The sequence below is a fragment of the Rhamphochromis longiceps genome, linkage group LG10 (assembly GCF_057381845.1).
Source record: "Rhamphochromis longiceps isolate RC_006_pf linkage group LG10, R_longiceps_female_GT1.1, whole genome shotgun sequence".
In the NCBI taxonomy this organism is placed as follows: domain Eukaryota; kingdom Metazoa; phylum Chordata; class Actinopteri; order Cichliformes; family Cichlidae; genus Rhamphochromis; species Rhamphochromis longiceps.
The window spans coordinates 11741157-11769122 of NC_140566.1; the positions used below are offsets into that span (position 1 = coordinate 11741157).

General features: G+C 42.2%; 1 protein-coding gene across 6 annotated transcripts; it reads left to right on the plus strand.

Moving 5' to 3' along the window:
• Positions 1 to 76: 76 nt before the first annotated feature.
• Positions 77 to 27938, plus strand: kdm6bb (lysine (K)-specific demethylase 6B, b). 6 transcript variants are annotated; one of them, XM_085420172.1, is made up of 22 exons: positions 178 to 474; positions 2709 to 2873; positions 4875 to 4933; positions 5412 to 5535; positions 7205 to 7261; positions 7526 to 7730; positions 7812 to 8060; positions 9173 to 9262; positions 9341 to 9619; positions 13815 to 16369; positions 16465 to 16591; positions 17050 to 17155; positions 17622 to 17827; positions 19500 to 19669; positions 19756 to 19824; positions 19909 to 20057; positions 20366 to 20480; positions 20564 to 20751; positions 20886 to 21027; positions 21141 to 21267; positions 21695 to 21865; positions 23896 to 27938. In XM_085420172.1, exons 4-22 carry the CDS (start codon positions 5417 to 5419, stop codon positions 23917 to 23919), a joined length of 5148 nt encoding a protein of 1715 aa, XP_085276298.1. In that variant the 5' UTR covers positions 178 to 474; positions 2709 to 2873; positions 4875 to 4933; positions 5412 to 5416; the 3' UTR covers positions 23920 to 27938. The 6 variants fall into 6 exon arrangements, 5 of the variants coding, with proteins under 5 accessions (XP_085276296.1, XP_085276298.1, XP_085276295.1 ...); XM_085420171.1 differs by having other exon boundaries at positions 182 to 474; positions 9107 to 9262; XM_085420170.1 differs by having other exon boundaries at positions 175 to 474; positions 9173 to 9619.
• Positions 27939 to 27966: the final 28 nt, after the last annotated feature.

Here is a 27966-nt window from a genome sequence, read left to right on the forward strand (position 1 = left end):
CATGTATAACCAATTTCTCTGCTTCCGAAGATTATTTTACAGCTGTGGAGAGATTTAAATATCTCCTCTACTGTACTGGCTGTGTTCCAGGTTATACACACACATACACACAGGGGAGGGGAAATAAAGAGGGGCTCTTTATTTCTCTCTCTGTCTGCCGTTCTCCCCTCCCCTCTCCTCTCGCATACCCTGCAAAGTGTGTTTGATAGGAAGCTCGCGCGCCTCATTCGCTCGCACCGCGTGATTGACAGTCGGCCGGCCCGCCCCCGTCGTTTCTGTGCACATGGATGGGTCTGCTGCGAGAGCGAGAACCAGCATCGGAGTGGAGTGGAAACAGGAAGAGGAGGAGAAGAGGGAAGAAAGGAGAGGATCGTGCGAGAGACGAGGTGGCCAGGAGTTGAAAGGGAGGAAAAAGGGGAACAGAGGGGCGTGCGACGAGAGAGAACCAAAACAAAAACAACAAAAAAAAAGAAGGTAAAGGAGAGAACCGCGGGCGGGTGGGCAGGAGGGAGGCGGGGGGGGGGGACTGGATGTGCATTTATGTCTGAGTGGAAATGTGTCGCTTTGTGTACAGCACTGTGGAAGGAGAAGTGTAACTGTTTTCTGTCCCCTTGCATTGTTGCTGTTATTTGTGTCACTATGCCTGAACGATCTGCCTTGGATGAGCATACTGCAGTGTGTGTGGTGTCTGCAGACTGCCGCACGTTCATGAATGAAGCTCCCTCTCTCTCTCTCTCTCTGTCTGTCTCTCTCTCTCTCTCTCTCTCTCTCTCACACACACACACACACACACACATACACATACATGCACACATACATGCTCACGTGCAGACACACAGCATGCACAAGAACAGAAATGTGATGGGAGGGGGAGGTTGAAGATAGGGGAACTGTTGCAGTTACACTCTTGTTATGGCTACATCGGTGCTCTCCGGCACATTTAAACTGTTGAATATCCTCTTGTGTGAGCGTGGAGGGAGGGAAAGAGGTGTACAGTAGTAAGGCTCTTCAGTGCAACCAAGTGCTGTAATTATGGCTTTAGCTCAGGTCTGAACTGTGTCACTTGCTGGGCTCCTCTCAAAGTTCACTTCCCTCAACATGTTTCCCACAGTGGTTCTTTGGCCATGCGTTGACTCCATCTAAATATCTGGGTCACGTTTGATAACAGAAGCGATCCCTTTTTGTGATTTTGAAAGGAAAAGCAGCAGTCTGACGTTACTGTCAGTAATGTGAACCTGGTGTATGCTTTCAGCTGAAAGGATCAGTGCAAGCAACCACCTGCACGTGCATTTCTAGGTTACCATTCTCCCACAAACCCAGCTGTTTGTCACGCGCATTCATGCATGCATCCAGCGTCTTCTTCACTCCTGCTTCACAGTCTTTTGTTAAAGAGAGGGGGGAAAGCTGTACAAAAAAGCTTCATTTTTTTGCATTGTTTGCAAAAGGCACCCCTCTTTCTTGTTCTTGACCTTGCCTTGGTACATTCCAGCACCCCCTCGGAGAGCTGTGCTTTATGGAGCATACACTGGAAAGAAGCTGCTGTTACAGAAAGGGAGAAGGGGGATAGAGCAAGAAGGGGTGTGTGTGTGTGTATGCGTGTGTGTGTTGGGGGTTATTTTTAGAAATGTGATTGATATTCGCCTCATACTGTACGTTCTTTCTCTGCGATGGTGACACTATTTAAGGCCGGCGTCCGATAAAATCACGCATGTGCACGAGAGCCTGCCCAGTCTCTTGTTTCTTGTCTGTACATTGTTGCTCGTCCGCTCTCCTCCATCTGTTCTCCTCACGTCTCTGCTCTGTGTTAGCTTAGCAATAGGAGACCACCAGAGGCAGCCCATCGTTCCTTTTATGGTATAGGAGCTGTGCTACATATACACACACGCACACACATGCACATGATGGAGCCTCGGTGGAAAAAAAGATCTGCACATCTGCAGCGGGGTCATTGCAGTCGGCGTGGTGGAAGATTTGCATGAATTTGACAGCTTGTTTCTGAAGCTCTGGAGATCTCAGGAGCTGACAGAGCTGCTGTGTAAACAACACCCAAGCCTGAAGAGAGCGAACAGAGAAATGTGGCAGGATCCATTAAATCCTACCGCTCGCCCCCCCCCCCATTTCCATGTCAAAATTCACACACAAATGTAAAAACTCCCCTCCTTGCTCGAGGCCTTCCTCCCAGCTCTGGACTAAATGATATCATTGGTTGCCAGGGATACAAGGACACAGCGTGCAGAGAAAAGGAAGGGTGAGGCATGGGCAGAGCCGTACAGATTGCCTGGAAGAGAAAGGGTGGGATATTGGATATCAAGAGGGAGGGAGAAGGAAAAAAAAAAGAGCCTTGTTGAAACAAGTAAGGAAGAGAGCAAAGGCAAAAGGGCAGACCAGCAAGGAGGGGAAGGCAGGAGGAAAGAATGCCTGCCAGCTTGTCAAACCATGCTTCCTCTCCTCTCTTGCTCACAGCTCTTTGTCTTAGAGGGGGTCAGGTTTGCAGCAATGTAGATCTTTGCAAAAAAAAAACAAGAACAGAAAGAAAGAGAATGGGCAGGTGTACCCAGGGGACAGATGAGATGGAAGTGCCCTTTTTCTTAAAAAAGCAAACAAACAAACAAAACCTTCCTTATCTTGTACATCTGTGCACCAACTGGCGATGGTATTTCCTCAGTCCTTTTTTACTGTGTGTCTGTCTGTGTGTGTGTGTTTACCAGCTAGCCAAGGATGAGGATGTCTATTTAGAGGGATCCGAGACTCTGCGGGTCTGCTGTCTTTCTATTCCGGCCTGACAGCATCATCTAATTTGGACCAGAAAGTCCCCACTCCCACTCACCCCCAACTCCACCAACAACACTGTTCTCTCAGCATTTATTTTGAAGGTAAGACTTGTGTAAGAGATGCACAAACACACACATGGGTTCTACATTTGGTTTCAAATAGCCAGATGTGGGTTTACATGGCTGTCCTTCTTTGGTGGCATGGAAAGAGAAAGGAGATGGTGGGTTTAAGTGAACAATAGGCGTCAACAAATGAAGGCTTTTTACCTGTCTGCGCACAAACGTTACACACTGCCAAAGCAAAGAGGGGACTGTAGTGGCCAAAGGTACAGTGGTAATTGAATGCACCTGGCATTTCATAAAGTCAGCTCTTACATACTACACTTTTGGAATTGTGTGCGCTTTCTTTTGGGCTACCTTGCTGTGAAGGGAGTTTAACCTGCAGCAACTTAACCCATTCTGCACATGACATCATGTGGCCTCGCAGCTACAGCCCATATGTCTTGAATTAACTCCTGCACACATGGGTTTAATATTGGAGCCACAGAGCCGTTGTTGTGTGGAGTCAAATGCAAGCTGGTGCTGACTGACGGCTCCCCCTACAACACTGTAAGCAGGGAGGGTCTATACCAGATGGGTCTGCATACCGTTGCCCCATCACTTGCAAGCACAGCAACCGCAGCACTTTGTCCGCAAATGTTGTGAAAGTAGGAAAAAAGTGGAAACTGTTGTATGCAAGTAATTGTTTGGGACAGTCACAAACACTCAAAATACATTAACAGAACCAGCTAAGGAGACTTTTACTGATAAAGAGGCAGAGTGGAATTGCGGACGTTTGAAACAGCAGATTTTTAGCAGGACTGGGGTGGATGTCGCCAGATGTGTTGCATCTGCTGCACAGCATAACCCAGCGATGACTGATGTCACCCGGTTCTGTATGTGAAAGTGAAAGCATGCAGTGTTGTTGTAATGCATGCTAGCAGTGCAACGTTGTGTGCACGCTTAAAGACCTGTTGTGTTCTCAGTGTGCTCTAAAAATACATCTAAATGCAGTTGAGTCTGAAAAGCCTAGAGCTACAGCATTAGGAACTGTCTGGCCTCAGTTGCTCTAGCAACTGGTTGGAAATGGTCCCTTGAAGAGGCTGCTTCCTTCACTCATTCAGCACTCGCAGAAAAGTTAATATAACACAGCTGCAACAGTCTCACCACGCACAGAACCATGAAAAAAACAACAAAAAAACCCTACTTATAGTAGAATTAATGCACAGTGAGGGAAGTGGTGAAATGCTGCATGCCAGTTCATCATTCATTGTGAGAAATGAAGCCAATGTCTCACCGTAACAGCAAAGCTTTCTTCAGCAAGAAAAGTGTGTCATCATTAGAGGCAGTAAGTGATCTTTTCGGTCCACGCTAATGAAAGACGTACATGTGACTTTCCTGTTTTAAGCAATGAAAGCAATCACAAAAGTGGAAATAAGAATTGAGGCTGTAAGACACTGTAAAAGACAGATACAGTGCAGCAAGCTCCTGACTTGATATAGATTGTGGCTTAGGAGGAATATAGGGAAACGCAGAGCTCCTGGAATAGCGACTGATAAAGCTGGCTAGAATGAACTCCTACTGTGGATGTCTGCTGCTGATTTGAGCCACATCTACCACCAGCTCTGTCAGTAAATTAGGGACTTATGGCTTGAAGGGAATGGTGATAAAATAAATGCAGCAGGCCACCATGGTTTTTTTTTTTCTTTCTTTGTCTTCAAAGTGAGGTTGCCATGGCCCATGGTCTCACTGCAGTGGGCTTTTTTTTCCCATCACTGGGTGACCACTGGCGGTGGTGGCTGTGATTAGAGAGAAGCTGAGTGCACAGTGCAGCTCTGGCTGAGTGATGGTATTACCACTGAGCAGATACAGTGCAGCAGCAGAAAATTCGGCGAGCAGAATTAAATCTACCGGGAGCACACAGAGTGATAGTGTGGCATCAGTTCAGTCACAAACCCACATGATTAAAAAAATAAAGCTTCTTATAACGCCAGAAGAAATGCAAGTGTTGTGGAAAAATGCCTTGAACGGAACGTTTCACTTAACCACGTGTTTTGTCCACAGACTGCTTTTTTTGCTCTCAGGTGTGAAGTGGAGGGCCTCCAAAACACAGACCAAGACTGGTAACCACATAAATATTTTTGTCTGTCTCTGTGCTCTCTGTGTGTGGGTGTGTTTGTGCGTGACTATTTAAAAGCAGACATACTTCACAATTTGGCGCTACCGTACAGAGTTTATTATCACCCAAAGTCCTTACTGCACTACAACCCAGAGCTGCATCGACCTGAGGTATAAGTATCATGGAACTAAAGCTCCCTTTTTTATATACGTGGTATGAATGTAGGAATTAACTTCAAATGAAAATTACTGCACAATTCATTGCAGTGGACCCTGAATACCGTATACAGCATGTGTGCAGTATATGCATTTCATATACCTGGGATGTGCATGCTGAAATTTGTGTTAAAAGTTTAAAGGAGCATCATTTTGAAATTGCATTTCATAAAGTCAGGGTATTTAAATATTTACAGGTTGATTTGTGTATTCAGCATTTTCACTTACACATTAAACTCTGTGCGTGTGTTTGTGTGTGTGTTCCAGGCTGCATGTATCACCCAGCAGAGCTCTACTCTGGCCGTAACACATGGGACTCCTACTCAGCTGGAGGACCTAACAAAGGACAATGGGCTCCTGTAAATGCTCGCCCCTGGAGCCACACACAGAGGTCAGCAGCACCGTCCCCAAACCCACACACAAACGCAACACTTGCAGGACAGTATTTCATTTAAGGGGTACACATGTGATTCACCTGCAGCAGATAACATGTGCTATGCATGTGCCTCACCATACTATATTCGTTTGTTTCTATTTTCATGTCTCTGATCATATTGATATGAAAAAAATTAACCACTAAGGCTGCATCAGTTAAGAAAGCCAGTGTGACTTTTAAAAAAGATTCTGGGTTTAAGCTCACTGCGGCCGTTGGTAGTGGAACAACTCGATGCTCGAACTTCCTCAAACAAGGGTCACTTGAGCACGTGAGACCTGAGCCTTTTGTAGTCTGGGCTGACTCAAGATAAGAGCCACTTTATGTGGCTGACTGATCAACTGAAACTCTGATGAGCATATTCATGAAAAGCTCTCACTTCATGTGCAGCTGTGGGAATAAACCCGTGTGCGGTTTCAACAGACAGGCTTGTGGTGAATGAAACTACAGCATCTTCAGCTGCAGTTGGCACAAGACTCAAGTCTCGCTATTCAGCTGCAACAGTTGAGGGTACGCGCTGATGAATGCGACTGTAGCTCATGCAGCTATGTGCAGTCGCGGCTTTTGGAGAGAAATAGATAATAAAAGTGAAAGGAAAGCGCTCGTTTTCAGCTCCATAGTTTTCTTCCTATTTCTAGGGTAAAGCTGCTACAGTAGCTTTGCATGATTCGCAGATCAAAATAATCTTCATGCATTTTATACGGAGCCTTGGTGCAGCCAAGTTCATCTAATGTCTGAAACAAGTCATTTTAGTTTTCTTTCCACTACCTTCAAGCAAACTTAGCTTCTGATTGGCTGCTTCTCATAGCAGCAGGTAGGTAGAGAGTGTGTTCTTGCAGACAAAGCGCTGTGCATGAGATGACCATATAAGGGAGATCAGCTGTTATTCACATCATACAAAGCCAAGAGTTTAAAAACATACTGCCTGGATATAGTGTTTTAGAGCAGTTTGAACTAACTGATAACAGTAATCTAAATAAGTAATGTAGAAATGAAGCTGATGCTCTTATTCCACTACGTATTTGATGTGTTTATTATGCGCATCCACCACTTAAAGTTTAAATAGTTTGGTTGAGTCATGGTGGTTACCGTGTGTGGTTAAACTAGTGTTTCTTAATCAGGCCCCTCTGGTGGAGCATAGAGCCACTGCAGGGCTGTAGGTAAAAACATAAAGCTAAATATAGTGTTCTTTATTTAACATAAGTAAACAAAATTCTGCTAATGCTGTGGTGATAGCATTTATTTCACAGAGAAAAAAAACACCTTGAAAACATTTTCTTGTGGGGTGTGGGCCGTAAACTATTTTCATTTTCTGAAGAGGAGGCATGCCAGGAGAAATTTTAGAAACAGTGGGATTAAATTATTCTTGCAGAGACCTTTGATGAACAAGCTGTGAAGTTTAGCATGTGGGAAAAAACTGGATTAGAGTCGCTGTGAAGGAAAACCTCATTTCTGAGTATGTCCAAAGTTGTGAGCAACTTTGAGCAACAGTGAACTACATTTAACATTTATTTGCAGAAAACATTTGAGAAATTAGCTTTAATCTGACTTCAGGCTACGAGTAAAAGCGTCACATCTTTTGAAACGAATTAAGACAACACAATATTTTTTTTGTCCCCCACTATAGGCTCCAAGAGGGGCGCAAACAGCCATATCATTCTCTGTCAAGTCGTATTTATAGCAGGTAAGTATTTATCGTTCATACCACACTTTAAAGGGGTTTGTGTTGACCAGCTTTCAGAGCTATGTGCTGTGATTTGTGACTGAAACTGCTTTTGTCAGTGTCATTTTCTCTAAGCTGGCTTCACTCGTACTGAGAAACTGAACAGTACAACTCTTGATGCCCTCATGAATCTGAGTATTGACCGGAAAAGTTTCCGTTGTACTGTGGTGTAATTACCATTAATGCCTGTCCACAGCGTGGTCCTGAGTTTAGTTGTTTTCACAGGGGTGACAGAACAATCAACCATGTCCCGGATAAAGGTATCCCAAAGGGGCATAGCCAGCTGCTGCGAATTTGGGATGGTAAAGAGGTGCAGTTTGAGGTCCAGAACTGGCATCACAACTCCATCCATTCGTTCCACATCCGAGATGGCACCAACAATGGTTATCTGCCAGGACCAGAGGAACGCTACGCAAACTGGCAAAACAATGTCAGCAACTTTGTGGTGAGGTGTTGCCGATAAGTCATTAGTTAAGGAATCTTGACTGTATTGTTTTTCTTTTCCCAATAGAACGGGGCTCCTCGCCTGCATCGCAACAACAGGGAGCTTCAGGGAACCACGCCAGAGAGATGGGCCCACTCGGACCCCCGCAGGAGTTTCCCAGACAGGATGGTGAACAACAGAACAGGACCATGGAAACGGCCAGCCCTCCACCAGCGACGGGAGCAAGCGCATCATCACAGTCCAACCCCGGAGCACCCATTAACCCCCCGGGATGAGTGTCCAGCTAAGAGGAGAAGAGACTTTGGACCTGATCAGGTAAATGTGTTTGATTTGGAGACACAACCTTTATTTCATTTTTTAAACGCAAAATGCGTAAAATGTCACTGCTAGATGTCAGGAGATTGCAGTCGGTCAGCCAAGAGAGATCAAAAGCATTCAATGTAAACAGTAACCCATAACTGCTATGGTCAACTTTTTTTCTACTATCTGTGTATAAAAGCATTTTTGTACACGCTTTGTTTTAACATATTTGAATAACACGGAAAGTAAATCAGGAAAGTGTTTTACGTTTTTTACCCCGTAAGTCACCTCAAAACCTCTGGCCTCAATTCATCTATGGTGAGTGCAATATGTATCCACGTCTGTAAAACTGTGTAAAACTTCTGTTCAATGGCAGTTATGCTGAGATAAGTTGTTGAGGATATCCAAAGGCTTTCTGTGTTTCTGGCTGCTGTTAGCGGCGTTTTTTACCGTGTTGGCTACTATTAGCTGGCTCTAGTGAAACTTTCTTTGAAGTGGCTCAAAAACTGGAAGTAAAGTTTATGTACATCTTTGTGTGTTAGAGCCCTGACTTCGGTTCAGGAGCAGAGGCTTGAGGTGAGGAAGAAGAGGATGGTATTTTATACAGATGCTGTGTTATCCCTTTCCCTTGTGTTTTAGCTTGTTGAAGGGGAAGCCTTCTCAGGCCATAAAACATAGGACTTTGACTATTACATATGTAGCTAGTCTCTAGCCACATACAGGAAACTCAATTTGCGAGGTCGGTGATGTCCATCTCGGGCACTCAAACACTGCATGTTTAATGGATTCGTTTTAAGTTCACGTGAATGGATCAGTTTGTTTAACGCCATAATTACTCACTAATCAATATTTATTTATGAATACAACATTGTTTTTTTTCTATTAACCTTAGTTTCTTAAACTTAGTCAGATAATTTCATTAGATCTTACTGTGCCAATTTCACTGCTGTCACTATGTTTACATGTACACATCTATATGCTACATGGCATTTCATTTCTGTGTAACAGCCCCACCTATTGGTGTAATGCAGTTTTAAAAGAAAGGATATTTATCTGTTTAGGCTTGTCATACTGGATCCAGGCAATTACCTTTACTTGTTCGTGCCCCATCACCACCTCACCAACAGCGCTCCAACCAGGACGACTGGAAGCCTCCAAGTGACAGGGCGGGTCCATGCCACCACTCTGAACACAGGACCTCAACAAAACAGCAACAGGTGAGCATGTACAACATGTATTATTCCTCAGATTTGGCACAACCATTGATTCCCAAATCTGGTTTTTCACTTTTGCAGGAAACCTCTAAACTGCGAGCTGGGAAACACGGCTTCAGTGACCCAGTGCCATCCAACCAGAGCTGCGGCAGGAGGCCACCGCATTATGGAAGCAGAGGGAAGGTCGAGCGGAAAATCTCATCTTCACCAGCAGACCACACCCGTGTGCCTTACAGCCACCAACACCATCACTATAACCATCAACGGCACACAGGCCAGCCTAGAGCACCTCAGCACAACGCCCCACTACACCCTCTGGAGGATAAGGACTCTTGGAACCATTATCACAAACAAAGCACAGTAAGAGATAAACTACTATCACACTTTTATTTCAGTATGCTATTTTACACATAGTAAACAGGTAGAGTGTTTTTATTGCAAAGCCATATGCTCATAAAGTGTGGGTAGATGTTGCTCTTTATCACCTTCAGAATTGACAGGAGACAGTATGTTTTTAAAGGGGTCATGCTCTGGTGACCATGATGTTATTTGTTGTGTACAAGAAAGAAAAAGTAACCTGGTCTTTTTCCACCCATCCTGAGGATCCTCCAGAGCGTTTGGGATCTGTATATCCTAGCTACAGTACCCTATAGTTAAATCGATTAATAATGATTAATGATTAGTGTCAGTATAATTGTGTTTTCTTCCACATCCCCAGTTTTATTGTGAACCTAAAGACCATTACACACTGAGTACTTAGCGGAAAAGTGACACATTCCACATTTTTTCAGATGCAAACTTGTCGACCGCTCGTCGAAGCGCTGAATTTTAGCAGAAAATTAATTCTCAAAAAACGCACTGTGAAAAAAGTTGACATGAAGCGATGATGAGCTGATCCTGATGTTTCTAAACAAGAAAAGGAAGAAAAGGAAGAAAAGGAGATTCTGAGCTCATCCAATTCTCACATAAAGGCAGCAGCAGGGAGAATTTCTTGGTTTGGTCCAGGAGTTCAAGCTGTATCACGAACACTTTCGTACATATTTCAGGATGTCAGTGGGGTAGTTGGAATTCTTGTTGACAGAGTTTGGACCACATCTGAAGAGGCAGAGAAGTAATTTCCGAGAGCAGATTGAACAGTGTTTAGTAGGGGTGCAACGATACACAAAATTCACGGTTCGGTTCGGTTCGATACTTTGGTGTCACGGTTCGATATTTTTTCGATACAAAAAAAATGTTCATGCCTTTTTAATTTGTCATTTATTAAAATTATAAATGTATATATTTAAACTCAAAGGTACAGTTTTTAAATTTAACCCTAACCCTTGTGCGTGTTTTTTATTTTGACAGCGAATGCGCACCTGCGGACCACTTATGTGCAGCCCTGGTTATTTAGCTCGTCATATTGCAGCCACAGAAATTATTTTGTCCATGAAACCATAAAGCTGCACTTTCTTTTTGCCTTATAGTCTGATTTGTCATAACTTCTCCGTTTTGTGGTAAGCTTTTCTTTGGCTGTCACTTCTTCACCCTGACCTGTCTTATTTGGCTCAGGAGAACTAAAATATATATCCTGCTGCTTTTACACACGCACTCACATAAGCTCAGCGATTCTCTGCGCGATCAACCTCTCACATGTTTAAGCTTGCTGCGTGAGATTTCACTTGTCATGTTTGCATAGTAAGCTAACAATTAATAAGACGATGTCAGAGGAATTGGTGCACAAATTATCATCACTCACAGATCAGTGCTGTCGCTCTCTATACACAGTTCGCACTATTGCAAAGTGAAAGCAAAAAACAAGCGCAAATTCAAACGCGATCAATATGTCACATATTGACAGTGGCTCACCGATGCCAATGACATAATTACCCAGCTACATTTCTGAAAGAATGCAAAAGCATTGACATATATTTTTCCTTCCTACAATAGCCCGACGGGCAGGGAAGAGATAGATTTTGGTAGCCCGACTGGAAAGATCGCTAGCTCCGGGACGTCGGGCTAGCAATATTGCAAGCCATGTATCTGATTGAGGAATCACTCATCTTTGGAAAAGAGAGTTTATTACAGAGAAATGTCTCTTTCCAAAATAAAAGCTATACTATCCGCTTCTTCTGGGCTATATTCTCAGCAGCATAAGGAGAATCATGTGCTAACAGCTGTCTAAATGACTCGGCTAAAGTTAGTAGCATGCTTGTTGTTTTTGTCTTTGCACTAGGATGATGTCGGCGTAAATGTGCAGTCATATTCGTTGTGTTCCCACTAGTGCTTTCAGGTTAATCTCGTTGAAATGACCTTAACTCCACAACACGGCAAATCTCCGTTAACGAGCTACCGCCGATCGCCCCGTGCATGGGGCTAGACGGCCAACACGTTAACGAGCTAACTGCGCTAACACACTAGTTCCCACCCATGTAATTGAGCATTGCATGGCACATCCAACATACTGTTTTACTTTAGTCCATGACTCGCTTACCTTCAGGGTCATACGTCACATGAAAACCAAAATAATTCCAAACGCCAGATCTGAATGAGGGTGGGGGAGGTCCATGTTGCAAGGAGAGCTTAACTTCTGTCTCGCTAGCTTGCCCTGCGCTCTTCCTTCTGACTATGCTGTCTGTGTTGAGCGCTCAGTGGATCTGCGCTCGACAGTGCAGCCTAGGCGGAGTAGTCGAACGCAGATTCACTGAGCGCTCAACACAGACAGCATCGTCAGAAGGAAAGTTGATAAAATAGATTACAAATGTTGTATTGTTCGATACATATGCGTACCAAACCGAAAGCACTGTATCGAACGGTTCAATATCGATACGAATATCGTTGCACCCCTAGTGTTTAGCTGTGTGTAAACAGGTAAAACAGTATAATTTTACTATTTACATATCATTGCATATTCAGTACTAGAGATGGACCGATCCGATATTACGTATCGGTATCGGTCCGATACTGACCTAAATTACTGGATCGGATATCGGAGAAAAATAAAAAATGTAATCCGATCCATTAAATATCACGAAAGCACCTCACAAAACTTGCAACACGCCGTAACTCACCTCAGAACGTTAGCACGTCGGAGCAGTATGCATCACGTGATAGAGCGGCTGTGGCATGCGGGACCTGTCGGTAGTCTGGATAGCATTTGGAGCTTCGCTAGCAACCCGGCATTTCATCTCCGACAAAGTTATCCCCGAGAGAAGTAAAGCAAGTGTGTAAGTCCATCTCTGAATGTAAAGCATTCCTGCGTTAAGCTTAACAAGCGACTGCCTCTTCTTGCTGCTACTTCAATCATGAAACTGCTTAATGATCAGCTGATCGGCTTTTCTGTCGCGAGTCCGTCTCTCTTGTTTGTTTTTGGCCCACTTTGCACCAGAAAGAGGAAACCAGCGGCTGAACAACAGCAGCACATTTAAGCTTGATAAGCTGTTGTTAGAATTTATTTAATATTACTTTCTACTCGAGAATCTTTTTCTACGTAGCTGACGCTGGTAACTGTGCAGGGGCGGATCTAGCAAAGTTTAGCCAGGGGGGCCGATAGGGCATTAACAGGGAAAAGGGGGCACAAAGACATACTTTTCTTTCTTATTCTCATTTAAAATGTCTAGCTTTTAATAAATAATTATCTGACACCCAAAGTTTTAATTTGATGTAAAATGAATAGAAGTCAATTACTGTATATAGTGACTATTAAGTCTAATATATATACCCTAGTAAGCTATAGTACTTTTTCCTTTGGGAAGGTACCATCTGTGCAGTCTGCAATTTTGTTGAAGAAAGATGTTGAATCTATTTAATATTTCTTGAAAAATAATTGATTTCTGTGCATTTTTTTTTCACACTGCATCAAATTAAGGTTGATTACGTCAATTAAGCATCATGAGGTGGAGCGTGAGGGGTGGTTCCCTATTTTTTATTTATTTATTTTTGTTGCTGGGAGTTGGAACCCTATTAGTTAGGTTGCTTAATATTTACGCTAAGTACTCTTTAAAATACCAGAATAGGGAGGATGGTGTAGGTTTAAGTTTATTAGATTGATCAGTATTGCTGAACTATGAAACATTTCTTTTTTGCATACAGGTATAACAGAATAGCTTTAGTGTAGTTGTTGTTTTAAACTTGAGTATGAACTTATACAAAATGCAGCAAGATATTTAAAAAAAAAAACAGTTTTGTTGATTAAAAAACACTATATTGGATTCATATCGGTATCGGCAGATATCCAAATTTATGATATCGGTATCGGACATAAAAAAGTGGTATCGTGCCATCTCTATTCAGTACTGGCTTTGAGCTACAATCACACTTTTTGCCAGATTCAGTGATCTGATTGGTCAGAATGTTTCTTTTCATCAGAAAACTTAGAAAAATTCAGCTTGGTCCCAAAAAGTACATGACAAGTTTGTCCAGTAAAATTACACGGTCACTTGCACAGTCACGTGCACCAAGAATAAGTGAGTCTGAAAGATATTTTTAACACTTAACCAATTTTACATGTCTGGTGTATAAAGGCCTTAAATGTACAATACAGCTTAAAGTTACTGATGCAAAATTAATTCTGCAGGAGAATCAGCGCATTCATCAACGGACAAATTCAAGGGACCCCTCCCTCTTGAAATCTGGTGTAAACTCTCCTCAGTACTCATCTGTACTCTGTGGTCCGAACAATGGAGGTTTTACTTCCAGCAGTACAGGTGCTCCTTCCAGTCCTTCTACAGACAAAATGCTCAATGGCAGAAAAGATTCACCAGTCATTCAGCCGCGTTGTCCCAGCCTCAGTGGGCAGCTAAAGCTCCAAGAAAGTCCCAGTGTCATCCCGAGACCCAGTCGGGGATCAAGTACATCTCCGACACCCCATGCTGGTTCAAAATCTAGGCTTTCAGACCTCAAGTACAGGAAGACCTCACAGCTCCTCTGCTCACTGCAGTCTCCCCACGATAGAGCAAGAGTGAACAAGCCTGAGAGGGAGTTAGAAGATAAAAAGTCTGAATCCAAACAAAAGTATAAGCTGCTGAAAAAGGAGAAGAAGGGTGACGTTCCAAAGATGGGCAGAAAGGGTGAGGACAGAAAAAGGCGGAAGAAAAAAGAGGAGAAAAGGTTGGCCGAGAAGAAAAAGAAACGCGATAAAGCATCTAAGAAGGAACGGAAATTAGCCCTCAAAATGAAAGTTACAGAACAGGAAATGTTTTCTTCCATCTCTGTTTCCACCTGTCTAAGTGAGGCAAAGATAAGTAAAATGCAGACTTTGAACGGAGAGAATCAGGCCCAGTCACCACCCAAACACAAGCACAGGGACAGGAGTGAAAAAGGAGAAAAGACTACGCATAGGTCATCCACAAACACCCTTCATCCCAGGCCCACTTCACAGCAGCCATCCTCAAAGTCTGAAAATCACAAAATGCTCAAAAAGAGCAGCAGTGCCCCAGAAACCCCTCTTCCTAAGAAAGCCAGCCACCACCAGGCCAGCAAGCGTTCCACCATCGTCTCAACCCAACTGGAAGGTGAGCCAAGAGCAAAGCCAGATGACATACTCCCTTCCCTCTTATTTAAAGCCTTAGCGCCTCTCAGTACAGTGTGCTCGGCTGGCTTAGAGCAGCAAGGTGGGCAGGGAGGAGTTCTCAATGCTCCAGACCTTCAGCCTGTGGCTGTGATGGGAAATTTAAGGGAAACGGGAGACAACCTTGCCAACACACCTCCTGTGCTTAGCTGGCAGGGATCTCCAGTATCAGATCTTGGAGATGAGGAGGAGGAGCTAGAGAAAGGTGTACTAAGCAGACCTGTCCTCCAGCTCAGCCCCACTCAATGTCTTTCACCCCCTCCTGTAGAGAGTGAAAGCATTGATCATATGAGTGCAGAAGATTATTCCCACAGCAGCATGTCTGAATTCTCTGATCTACCTTGTACAATTGAACAAGTTCTGGAGGAAGAAAAAGAAGCGATGATGGACAGCAGCAGGAAGCTGTCTGGCTCTCCCCTTCATGAGTTTCACAATGATGACGCAGGTCTTGATGATGTCTTTGAGAGCCTGGCCACCTTACTTGCCAGCCAGAGGGTCGCGTGCCGAGGTGGTCCATTCGGCGGTCCTCCTGCTAGTGATGCCAATGGAGTGAAGTACTCTTCCTCTCTTGAACTGGGCCCAGATATCCACTGCCCCGAGAGCCAGGACTTCTTCCCTACATCAAATCCCACAGAATCCTCCGAACCCAGTAATCAATCACCAGTTCACATTACCTCAGACACACTTGAAGAATTCCGCAGTCAGACAGATGTGAGTAAGCCAGCCACCAGCTCAATGGTGCAGGAAAAAGAGGAGGGAAATGAGAGTTATGTACAAGATGTGATGAAACAAGACAACAAGGATGCAGCAAACCCGATGGAGAGGACGAAGACTCTTTTGGATGGGGCACTGAGTGCGGAGCTGACTCTGACCACAACACATACAGTAATGAAGATGGTAAAGCAAGCTCCCTCTACCAAGGAAGAAAGTGGAAACGGCACAAAGACAGAACGTGCAGGCAAAGAGAAAAAGAGAAAACAGAAGGTAAAGGATGGGAAAAGAGAGGGAGCGATCAAGATTAAGATAAAGAGAGAAGAAAATAAGGTCATCAGCTGTAAAATTAAAACAAGTAGAGTACCCGATGTAAAAGACAGCAATGCTTTATCTTCAGTGCCAGTTATTTCATACTCAGCCAGACTGGTCAAAGACAGCATGAAGGGCCAGACTCCTCAGGAAAATCAAACCCCAAATGGTAAAGATATCAAAAGACAAAAAGTGGACACTGGGAATTCAAATGCAACAACAGATGAGAAGAAAGGGTTCGTTAATGAGACTGCCTGTGTAGTCGGAAATACAGACGTTACCACCTCAAATTCAACATCAGCTGTATCAACAAGTCCAACCAAATTAGATCGTCCTGCACCAGCAAGTAAAGTGGACCCACTGAAACTGAAAGCGCTGTCCATGGGCTTGTCTAAGGAGCTGAAGATCCTCTTGGTTAAAGTGGAGAGCGGCGGAAGGCAGACATTCAATATATCAGAAGTGCAGGAGCCCAGAATCCCAATCCCACTTTCCAAGATCAACATCACAAACATAGCCGCTGATGTGATCAGAGCATGCAGGTGAGTATAAAGCTGACAAATGTGCTACCAGCTCACTGAGTGTTATTCACCTCTCTTAATGAGTATTAATGCTCTGGTATCATTTTTTTTCCTAGGGGGGCAAGTCTGAAAGGGAAATTCAAGGAGTCGTACTTGCCTCCCGCATTCTCGGTTAAACCCAACATTGCAGTGGAGACCCCCATTCCTCGTGATAAGCTGAATCCTCCTACACCAAGCATCTATGTGAGTATGTGCTAATTAATGGAGCTCAAGTAACCAGACTTCAAAAGTAATCTTGTTTTTAGCCACGCTAACAGGCTGGTTCTGCGGATCATGTTCTCAGGCTAAGCTGGTCAGTTAGCCTAAACTCAAAAACCTGCTAACCTTTCTAGCCTAGCTTAGCCATTCTCAACTTTTGAAAGGTTAAGAATGAAATCTCTTGGAAATTTAAAAAAAACTGGATGGATTGCAGTTCAATTAGTTTTTATGGATATACAACAAATCCCCATGTTAACATTTAGCTCAGTTCTATTTCTTGGCCTGTTTATTGGTTAGCAAGCGAGAGCTATCCTAACACACCTTGTTTGAGAAATCTGCAAATTTCAAACCTACTGTGAGGACTTTTCCCCTGGTTTCCAGAGAAATGTTCTCCAACACTGCATTCAGATCTCATCATGGTTTACCCCGTGCTGTTTTCACAGTTGGAGAGCAAGAGGGATGCCTTTTCTCCGGTTCTGCTTCAGTTCTGCACTGATCCCAAAAACGCTGTTACGGTCATCAGAGGCCTCGCTGGCTCCCTCCGCCTTAGTAAGTTTAATTACTGTTAAAAAAAATAATTTTACTTTATTGTTTTGTTCAAATCATCACACAAGAAGCAGGAAAGGTCAAATTAGGCACAGATTGTTCAGATTAAAAAAAACTGGTTTGTCATAGAAGTAGTGGATATTTTAATAGTGCTGTATCTTGCTATATAACCCATTTAAATTTTGTTAGCCACATAACACAATCGAATTTCCCAGAGGAACCCACCCGAGGGATTAATAAAGTTCTATCTAATCTAATCTAATCTAACACTTCCTGCTTCATCTTTCACATTTAAATGCAAAACATGTATTCTCAACTGCGATTGATGGCTTGGCAACCACTCTTCTATGATTGCCGCTTTGAATTCATTTGCATGGCAACACCGGTCTCAGCAATTGAACAGGGGAAAAAAATTTTGTTTTTGTAATTATCTGGTAATTATCTTTCTCTGTTTCTTTCTCCATCGCAGATCTTGGTCTGTTCTCAACCAAATCTCTGGTGGAGGCCAATTCGGACCATGCAGTGGAAGTGAGGACTCAGGTTCAGCAGCCTGCTGATGAGAACTGGGATGCAAGTGGCGCGAGTCAGACATGGCCCTGCGAGAGCAGCCGCTCACACACCATCATTGCCAAATACGCCCAGTACCAGGCCTCCACCTTTCAGGAGAGCCTGCAGGTAGGCATACTCTCATGTTACTTTTATGGCAATTAATGTTGGGTAATTAAATAACTGACTGAATAATTGAGTTGCACCAGCTTTTATTTCAGCTCATGGCTAAATAGATTTTAAAGAAATATTGTATCACATGTTCTAATGTGATTGCTGACATTGCTAAATTTGTTGTTTGCCTGCTGGTGTCTTTTCACCCCTGAATATCATTTTTTAACGGACACTTCAGGTTGGAAGTTCAGCAGCATTTGCTAGACCAGGGTATTTTAATAAAGCAAACAAAAAAAGTTCAAAATAGGGTGTATGGCCAGGTGGCTTCAGGTCATTTCTTCTGTCTGTTAAAGAGGAAAGGGGATTGACCAGTAGAGGACATGGGCAACAGTATGTGACCCAGTTCCAAAAGGCTCCTATATCATTGCAGTCTGTCTGCCCATTTGCACAGTCCACTGCATTAAGCTCCATTTTAAACCAACTGGCTTTTAGTCAGAGTGCATTATAAATCCCTCCCAACAAGAAGTGCGCATCAATGCAGGCTTTCTTACCACACCTGTTTTGTGACCGATATGGAGGAAGCTACACATGCAAAACAAATAAGCACTATCTTTGGTGTTGAAAAAAAGAAACAGATTACAGCTGTGATTTGAATATGAAGGCAGTGTTTTGGATCGTCTTGCATATATTACCAGGGACAGAAATCTGAGCCGTCCATTTCCTACTGCTATGCTTCTTGAAGAATAAAGGCTGCTAGCTCTTCCATGTATCAGCACAGAAAAAAACCAAACAAACAAAAAAAGAGGTCATGAATGAATGTAATCATAGGTCTGAATATAAGACAAGCGGGAACATTTTGGGAGTGTTGTTTTTAAATGTCTGAATGAAACAGAAGGTTGTTGGGTGCAGTTATAGGCACGTTATTAATGTGTTCATCTGATAACAGTATAAAACAAAGCATCCAAGGATCGCAAAGTTCATGTTTCTGTCTGAGAAAGGCAAAGCTATCTCAAAGCTAAAAGTCCTGTCCCGTAGTTAAGAGAACCTTATTTATCATGAAAAAATGTGGTGATCTTTTCTGTGTTAGACAAATGTGTTAACCGCTATGCTATAGACTGGAATTAGGTTGAAGTGGGGTCCATGAACTAGAACTTAAATGTTGGTTTACTTGAATAAACAACAGTGATTTGCAGTGTGTTAAAAACATTTTTAAAGTTGTATGAAAACTAATGTTTTGCAAACTGGAGATTAGCTTCTTTTTTGTCATCTCAGATGTGTGAGATGTATATTTTTCAAGAAAGAATCCATGCTTCTGTAAATAAGCATACATGTGTTATGTGTTCCACTGTGAATGATAATTCAGAATTGTTTTATATTCTTAGACTTGTATTTACTTTTGATGCAGGTCTGTCCATCGTTTAAAGCATTAGGGGGACACTAACAGTATTTTAAGGTATTTTGTTCAAAGGTTATTTGAATAAAATACATTAAATGAAGGTTGTAGGTTAGTAAGCAGATGTGTAGTAGTTTGTGTTTAACAATTTAAGTGTCTGAAGTGAGGAAATCAACACATGCAGGCAAAAACGTGATTGACTTCACAGATGTTTCTGTCCAAAACTTACCTTGAATTTATGTAATCATGCATTTGTTATCAGTTATAAGCTAAGCTCATGCAGATGTATTATAGGAGGAGAAGGAGAGTGAGAATGAGGAAGATGAGGAACAGACTCCAAACCAATCGGCAGCCACAAAAGCCGCTCTGACACTATCCAACAGTAAAGGCAATCATACCTCAAAAGCCAGTTCTGCGTCCATCTTGAGCAAAGCTCAGCCTCCTCATGCCAACAGCTCTCTGAGGTTAGTGAAAAACTGTGATCTGTTCGTGTAAAAGGTCACAGTATTACAGCGAAGCATATTCATGTTAGGCTTGTGTCTCTCCCCAGCTCAGAGCAAAAACCTGTTGGAAAGATCATTAAATTCGGGACCAACATAGATCTGTCTGATCCTAAAAGGTAAGATCATGTTAAACTTACCTAATCGAGGATCCACAATCTCTCACATTACCTTCTTTTTTTATGACTTTTTTTTTTTTCAAGGTGGAAGCCCCAGCTGCAGGAGCTGCTGAAGCTGCCAGCTTTCATGCGAGTGGAATCCAGTAACAACATGCTGAGTCACGTCGGTCACACCATCCTGGGCATGAACACTGTCCAGCTTTACATGAAGGTGCCGGGCAGCCGTACACCAGGTAAGTGCGTGTCTTGACTCAGGAGGGTGTTTTTTAATGTTTCAAATGAGGGATAGCTCAGTAGGTAGAGTGGTAGCCCCATGATCGGAAGGTCAGGGGTTCGACTCCACTGAACGGCTACCTTGAGGTACCCCTGAGCAAGGTACCGTCCCTACACACTGCTCCCCGGGCGCTGCACTGGCGGCTGCCCACTGCTTCACTGGGTGAATGGGTTAAATGCAGAGGAACTATTTCCCTATGGGGACTAACACGCACACTTTACACACTTTGCTTTTCAAATTAAAAGGACTGCTTGTGTTTCTCATCAGGTCATCAAGAGAACAACAACTTCTGCTCAGTTAACATCAACATCGGGCCTGGTGACTGCGAGTGGTTCGCAGTCCATGAGCACTACTGGGAACTTATTAATAATTTATGTGAAAAGTGAGTTAAGAACTTATTCAGTTGAAACAAAAATGATACAAAAGATGTTACTGTAGCCTGAATTGCTTTGGTCTTTCCTTCAGGCATGGAGTAGACTACCTTACAGGCTCCTGGTGGCCAGTTCTAGAGGATCTCTACAGTTCCAACATCCCTGTGTACCGCTTCATCCAGAGGCCAGGCGACCTGGTGTGGATTAATGCAGGGACTGTGCACTGGGTCCAAGCTGTGGGCTGGTGCAACAACATTGCCTGGAATGTGGGACCACTCAACTGTGAGTTACAAGGACAAAAATAAAATAAGCCAAAAGCAGCAGCTTCAAACCTCTTTGTCTAAAGTTACTACTTAAATATGCTGTTGCCTTTTGTCAGCCACTGTTTTGTGTTTGCTTTTTTTTCACTCCTCCAGCATACCAATATCAACTCGCCCTGGAGCGCTTTGAGTGGAACGAGGTGAAGAAGGTTAAGTCAATCGTTCCCATGATCCACGTTTCCTGGAATGTGGCTCGCACAATTAAAATCACAGATCAGGATACCTTCAAGATGATCAAGTAAGATGTGTGTTTGCATCTACAGAATACATGTGTGTATGTGAGGGGGCGTTAGTTTACATCTTTCACTGTCTTCCCCTCCCTCTCTGTCTCCCTCTCTCTCAAACACTCAGACACTGCCTGTTGCAGTCCATCAAGCACATCCAGATTCTGAGAGACCAGCTGGTGGCTGCAGGGAAGAAAATCTGTTACCAGAGCCGCGTGAAAGACGAGCCAGCCTACTACTGCAACGAGTGTGATGTGAGTGACTCTTCTGTTGTGTGAAAGAAGTGAAAGCATGATACGAGTCCCACTTTCAAAAGTCGAGCGCGGTGTTAGTTTAATCAGGCTATGAGGTCGCTCAGCTGACACCCTTTTACACATCCAATTGGCAAATCCATCCTAGAAGATGCTGTTTGTGCTGCTTTAGCTTTCCCTCAGTGCTGCATACCTGCAAGCTGCTTTGTAACCCTCCTCTGCTGTAGCTGCTCCTTTTCATGCTGTTTATGGCATAAGCAATGTTATATCTGCAGTCGCTGATACCTACTTTGTCCTGTGTTGGGGCTTTGCTTTGGCTCTCCCTATGTCTGCATATAGAAGGGTCTGGAAGGTTCCCCAACAGAGTCATACCACTAAATATGAACTAATGCTTGACTAAAGTGGTGCTGACTACACTGTGTTTGTGCAGGTGGAGGTGTTTAACTTGCTGTTTGTGACCAGTGAGAACAGTAGTAAGACGACCTACGTGGTGCACTGTGAGGACTGTGCCAGAGCTAAGAGCCCGTCGCTGACAGGAGTAGTGGTGCTGGAACAGTATCGGACAGAGGAGCTGATGAAAATCTATGACGGTTTTGTGCTGGTTAGTATGATTTTATAATCTCTAATGGTCACTTTTTAATCTGGCATCTGGAATGAATTAAATTTATTTATTCAGACTGTTTTTTGTTTTTGATGGCATCTCTGTCATGCATTTGGAGCTACGGTGCTGTGAACAAGTATTTCCCCCGTTCTTGATTTTTTTTTCCCCACATATTTGTCATAATTACATGTTTCAGATCATAAAAATATTTGACAAAAATAACCCAAGTAAATACAAACTGTAGTTTTTAAATGAGTTCAATTTCATGGACTGTGAGCAGGCCTGCAACACATGTCTAATCAAGAAACCACTTTAAAAAAGCTGTCTGACAAAGTGGAGCAGGCTAAAAGATCTGAAAAAGCAACACATCATTATCATGAAACAACTGAGAAACAAAGTCGCTGAAAGAAAGCGTTATAAAGCCATTTCTAAGGCGTTGGGACTCCAGCAAACCACAGTGAGCTATTATCCACAAATGGAGAAAACTTTAATGGCCGGCCTACCAAAATTACTCCATAAAGCTTTTAACAACTCATCCAGTAGGTTATAAAAGAACCCAGAACAACATCTAAGGAACCCACTCATGATTCAACAGTAAGAAAGAGACGAAGGCTCATCTCATGTTTGCCAAAAAACATCTCGATGATCCTCAAGAAAATATTCTGTGGACTAACTGGACAAAAGTTGATTTATAATTATTTATTTATTTTTTTTGCATCATGTAACGGGAACAGAGCATGTCATAAAAAGAACATCACACCAGCAGTCAAACATGGTGGTGGATCTGTGATTGTCTGGGGCTGTTTTGCTGCTTCAGGGTCTGAGCGACTTGTCATAATTGGTACAACCATCAGTTCTGTTCTCTACCAGAAAATCCTGAATGAGGATGTCCTGCCGTTAGTTCATGCCCTTAAATTTAAGCACACTTTGCTTATGCAGCAGGTCAGTGATTCAAAACACATCAGCAAGTCCTCTAAATGGTTCAAAAAAACAGAATTAAGGTTTTTGGAGTGCCCAAAGTCCAGATTTAAATCCCCCCAAAACCCTCCAATGTGGCTCACTTAAAACAAATTCTCTAAAGAAGAGTGAGCCACAATTCCTCCACAGCGATGTGAAAGACTCACTTCCAATTATCACAAATGCTTAATTGCAGTTCTTGCTGCCAAGGATGACACAAGAAGTTACCAGGTTTACTTTTTCACATTTTCACTTGGTAGGTCTAGATAAAATTCTGTATTTACTCAGATTATCTTAGTCTAGTATTACCATTTGTTTGATGATCTGAATCATGTAAGTGTGACAAATATGCAAAAAGCTAAGAAATCAGGAAGGGGTCAAATACTTTTTCATGGTATTGTTTTAGCGAAATTACCTTCCTACGTTTTCTTTTTAACAGGCTGAGCTAGCAAATTTGTGAAGTTCACAACCAAAAAAGAAAATCAGAATTTCCCTGTAACTTTTATTTTTTTCCAAACAGCTACATTGCTTCACTTTACAAAGTGATATCATCTTGCTTCCAAATCATGTATTTGTCATTTAAACAGAGAATAGTCATCATTCTCAAAAAGCACACTGGGTTGGATGAAGTGCTGTTTACTGGTGGCTGATGTGACGCTATTATGTTAATCCAGCCTTTAGAGTTTCTCCCTTTAGAAATGTGTGAATGAGAGTTTATTTCTCTCGATTTCTCTTTTTTTTGTTTTTTATTGGCTTTGGTTAACCTTCCCTAGAACTGCTCTCATCTACCATTATACATATCAAATAAGTCATGTGTTATTTGGCTAAAATTTATATTACTTTTGGCCATTTTGTAAAATTGGGGTTCACATTATGATTTCTTGCTGCAGTAAGGGAGTCTGCTAGGTTCCCTGTCCTGGTGCTTTTAAATAAACAACATCCTTATTGCAGATACTAGTTGTCTGCTTTGAAAAATAGTCCGCAGTAATGCAATGAGTATTTGATAACAGCTCTTTCCAAACCCCCAGCTGAACTGTCTCTCTTCCTCTTTTTTTTCTCCCCTCATCCTTCAGACTCCAACTCCCTTCTCAAAGTGAGGACTCCTCCACAGTGTCTTTCAGCCATAACCAAAACTCTAATGGCAGCACAAATGTTGCCTTCAAGGCAATCTGTTCCTGCAAACACTGTCTCAATCAGCCAATCACGTTTACTCAGTATTGTTTACATCACACTGTAAGGTATGGATACTCAGCCAGTCCAACTATATAGCTCACCGTCTTCCCCATACCAGCTGCTGATTGGACATGTGTTTTGAAATAGAATGACTAGACTGGTACTTTTCACAAGAAGCATTTTAGATAAGGACAGGAGAAAAAAAACACAATGTGAGCACTGCTAGCACTGAAAATCAGGTGATGTATTTTCAACGGACACTGCTGTGATTCAAAAGCGTCAAGTAGCCAGTTCTGTGTATTGATTCAGGTACTTTTATGCAAATTCAGTAGAACTTTTTTACACCAATCTAGTTATTCTATGTGTCCATGAATTTGCTGTGATTCTAATGTACCAGCAGGGGAAACGCTTCATAAGAGAAGTAGCTGATTGTCACATTTGGCATTGTACTGGTTTCTGTTTCTGGTTATTTGTTGTTGGGGTTTTTTTTTGGTTTTTTTTTCATATTCAGGTAAAAGCTCTGACATTTGTAACTCCTGTCTGTAAACTCTCTGAGGTGCTATTCCAATCTTATTTATGCTCGTTAGATGCTTAAAAAAAGTTTTACCAGCCTAGAAGTACACCACATTGGCCTTGTGAACTTTAGAGGAGAGATAATTAGAAGATTAAACACACACAAAGGTTTTATGTAAGCATTAAAAAGAAAAAAACACAAATTTTTATCAGTGTCTCTAAAATACGGGTTTAGCAGAGGACTAAAACAGTTTTGTTCTTATTTGAAAATGAAGTGTGCAGAAAGAAAAACGAACTTGTCTTATTTGTTTTTGGCTTCTTCACAGGTCTAAATGGTGTTAGGTGTGGTTCTATGACACATGGAGGAAAAAAGGCATTGTGATGTCTTTTTCTTTTCTCTTTTTTCATTATTGGAATGGGCAAACAGTCCCAGTTTTATACCTCTTTTGTTTCAATATTCTTGTTTCTAGATGACAGAGAAGATAAATAATTGTAAATTGTGAATAAATTTATGGGATACGCAGTGGTGTGCATAGATGGGGTGCGAGAGAGCAGGGGTCGCCGTTCGGGTTTATGTCAGTGAAGTGCTCGTGAAGTGAAACGTCCGGAGGGACACACAATCATGTTATAATGCAAAAACCAGTGAGGTCAGACTGCAGGCCGCGTCAGTATCGTCAGTCCTGAAGGGTCCAGCTCGGTGCGCTGCTGCTCAGAAGTTTGGGTTGGTTTCGGAAGATTTTTTGTTTCTGAAATAGAAGCATATTTGTTTTTTGTCTAATGAGGCATAGTGCTGATCAGACATGCCACATGCTACAAAACAATTTCTGATTAATGGACAAAGTCGTCATTGCTTCGAAGAGAACCATCACTTCTGTGTTCTGCGGTGTTTCCTGTTACAGCTTTATCGTGCTAAAAGGCTATGTGGTCGTCAGAAGAGTGTTTTTGTAAATTAAATGAGTACATGTGAAAATGTTTTTTGACGTAACGGAAGCAGTAAATTTGGCTCGTTCAGTTGTAGCCAAAAAGAAATTGACAAACTAGTTCTAATCAGAATGGAAAGAGATTTTGGAGAGGCTGGTGCACAGCTGAGGAAGAGGAAAAGTCCATTACTGACTAAAGACTGGTTTGAGAAACAGGTACCTCACAGGTCCTCACCTGGCATCTTCAGTGAACAGCAGCTACATAACGTCCGTCTCAGTGTCGGCAGTGAAGAGGTGACTCCAGGATTCTGGTCTTCAAGCAAAGTTGTGAGGAAAAAGCCATATTTTGCTGTTCGGTCTTCTGCCCGTCTTGTGGCTTTTTTCCTTTGTGACACTGCTTAGACGCCTCTTTACTGCAGATGTTCAGACAGGCATTTTATGGGCGCTGTTGAAGCTGCCAGAGAAGACGCCATGTGGCATCTATTGTTCAAACTGGAGACTCAGATGTACTTGGATACTTTATTGGCTGCACACAAGGACCTCCGACTTCTCTTGGTTATAAGCAGATTGTGCTGGTTCAGAGAAAGCTATCATATACGCTGTTTTATTAAATATTTTTGAAGAGCTTCATTATTTAGAACATAAACCTTCTTGATGAAGCAGCTGCAATCAGTCAAACAAAGGCCAATTCTGCAGCTTCCGAGCATGATCACTTAGCCTTCTAACTTAATAAACTTGTATCAGGTAACAGTGTACCACAGGAACACACGATGCTTCCTGAAAACAGCCCTCCATTAAAATAGTTACTAATGATGTATAGTTAACGATTCCGGTGGTCACTGATCATCATTTACAATGTGTCTAATTTAAACTAATGATTACTAAGTAATTTCAATTTTTTTCCAAAAACAAATTACTTTTTTATTCTAAAAAAAAAAAGTGCACCAAAACTTTTGAACAGTATTGCATGTTCAAGAGCGGCTGAATGTAAATATGACAGGAAAGACCCAGATTTCTTTGTTTAACAGCACATCAAATGATTTTCATTGTCATTAATTCATTTTATTGCTTATATTAGTAATGGCGCATTTATTGTTCATATGACCTACTTTTATTTTGCGTTCACTTTTACTTGGCTACAAAATGTGCCAAAGTTGATGTAGCTTCACATGTTGAGATTTTAAGTCACATATTAATGCAATCTATGATGATGTTGTTTTTTGTTTATAAACACAACTAATTTTGTCACAGATACTTTTTAAAAAAAATTCTAAGCTACAAGCTAAAAATCTCACGCGTGCTCTGTAATGTAGTGTGACGCTGGGAGGCTGGTTACCATGCTGTATGCGCCTAGCGCTGCTTCAAGTACATTCAGCAGCTTTTCTTCCTGCCGTTGTCTTTCGTGCTCGCTCCACAAGCTCGGGTCTGTTTTTATGAATTTGGATGGCGGTTCAACCTCACTGTCGTATAACCATTATAATAGAATGCCCACGAATGACATCTTCCACATCATACCTCTGCCCCTCATTAGTCTGTGCACACCATTCAATGTACATTATGTATCTGTTTTCAGGTTTGCTAGAAGACTGTAGATTTGTTCTCAATCAGAAATTTTAACTCGTCTTTGGTCGGACTTGTCCACCTTAGTCATTTGTTTCTGTTGTTGCTATATTAAAATACACCCTAAAAATATCTTGTTTCACTGTAGTTTAAATAACTGCAATGGGAAATCTTTCCCGCTTTTATACCTCTTTTTTTTGTTGTCAGTTTCGATTTTTTGGATCACAGAGAAAATGGAAAATTGTAAATTGTGACATTATTTATACTGTACATTGTCGTTTTCGTATATATTTATTGCATATCAAAGGATACGTCACTTGACAAGGGGCTACAAGGTATTTTAAAAATGTAGTATGGTCATAATGTGTTGATAGGGGAAGTGCAATCAGGGGGGTGGTTTAATTTTCATGGTGCTAGACCCCTCCTTGCCTCAGTGCCCCCTCATTAAACAGCATATAATGATATATGAACATAAGTCAGTGATACAACTCAAACCAACCATTTGGTGCTCAGAACCATTTCAACACAGTTTACTGGTAACAGAAATGGAATGATGTCTTTGTACTGTATCTAACAGATAAATACGAGATCTTTTTTAACATTTTTTTTCCATTGTATGAAATTCATAATCTTGTGAGGCATTAGTGATTTTATGATGAGCATTAGCAGTAGTTGTAACTCTTGACACTTTTGCAGAGACTTTTAGGGATGTGACTTTTAATGGCGTCGAGGTTTTTCGTGTCTTGTCTTCATTATTGGGATTATTTGGAGGGTGTAATAATGCTTCTTTTTTCCCCCTCTTGACTTGTTTGATTTATGCTGCACTTACTGTTTGAAAAAGAACTCACATAGAAGAAAAAACCTGAGCCAGACCTGTCTTAAATCCCTCTGTGATTTTTCTGTGACATATTGTATGGTTGTGCAAGAAAATAAAATGTTTTGATAAATTATCCCACAATGATTTTTTCCGACGTTTCA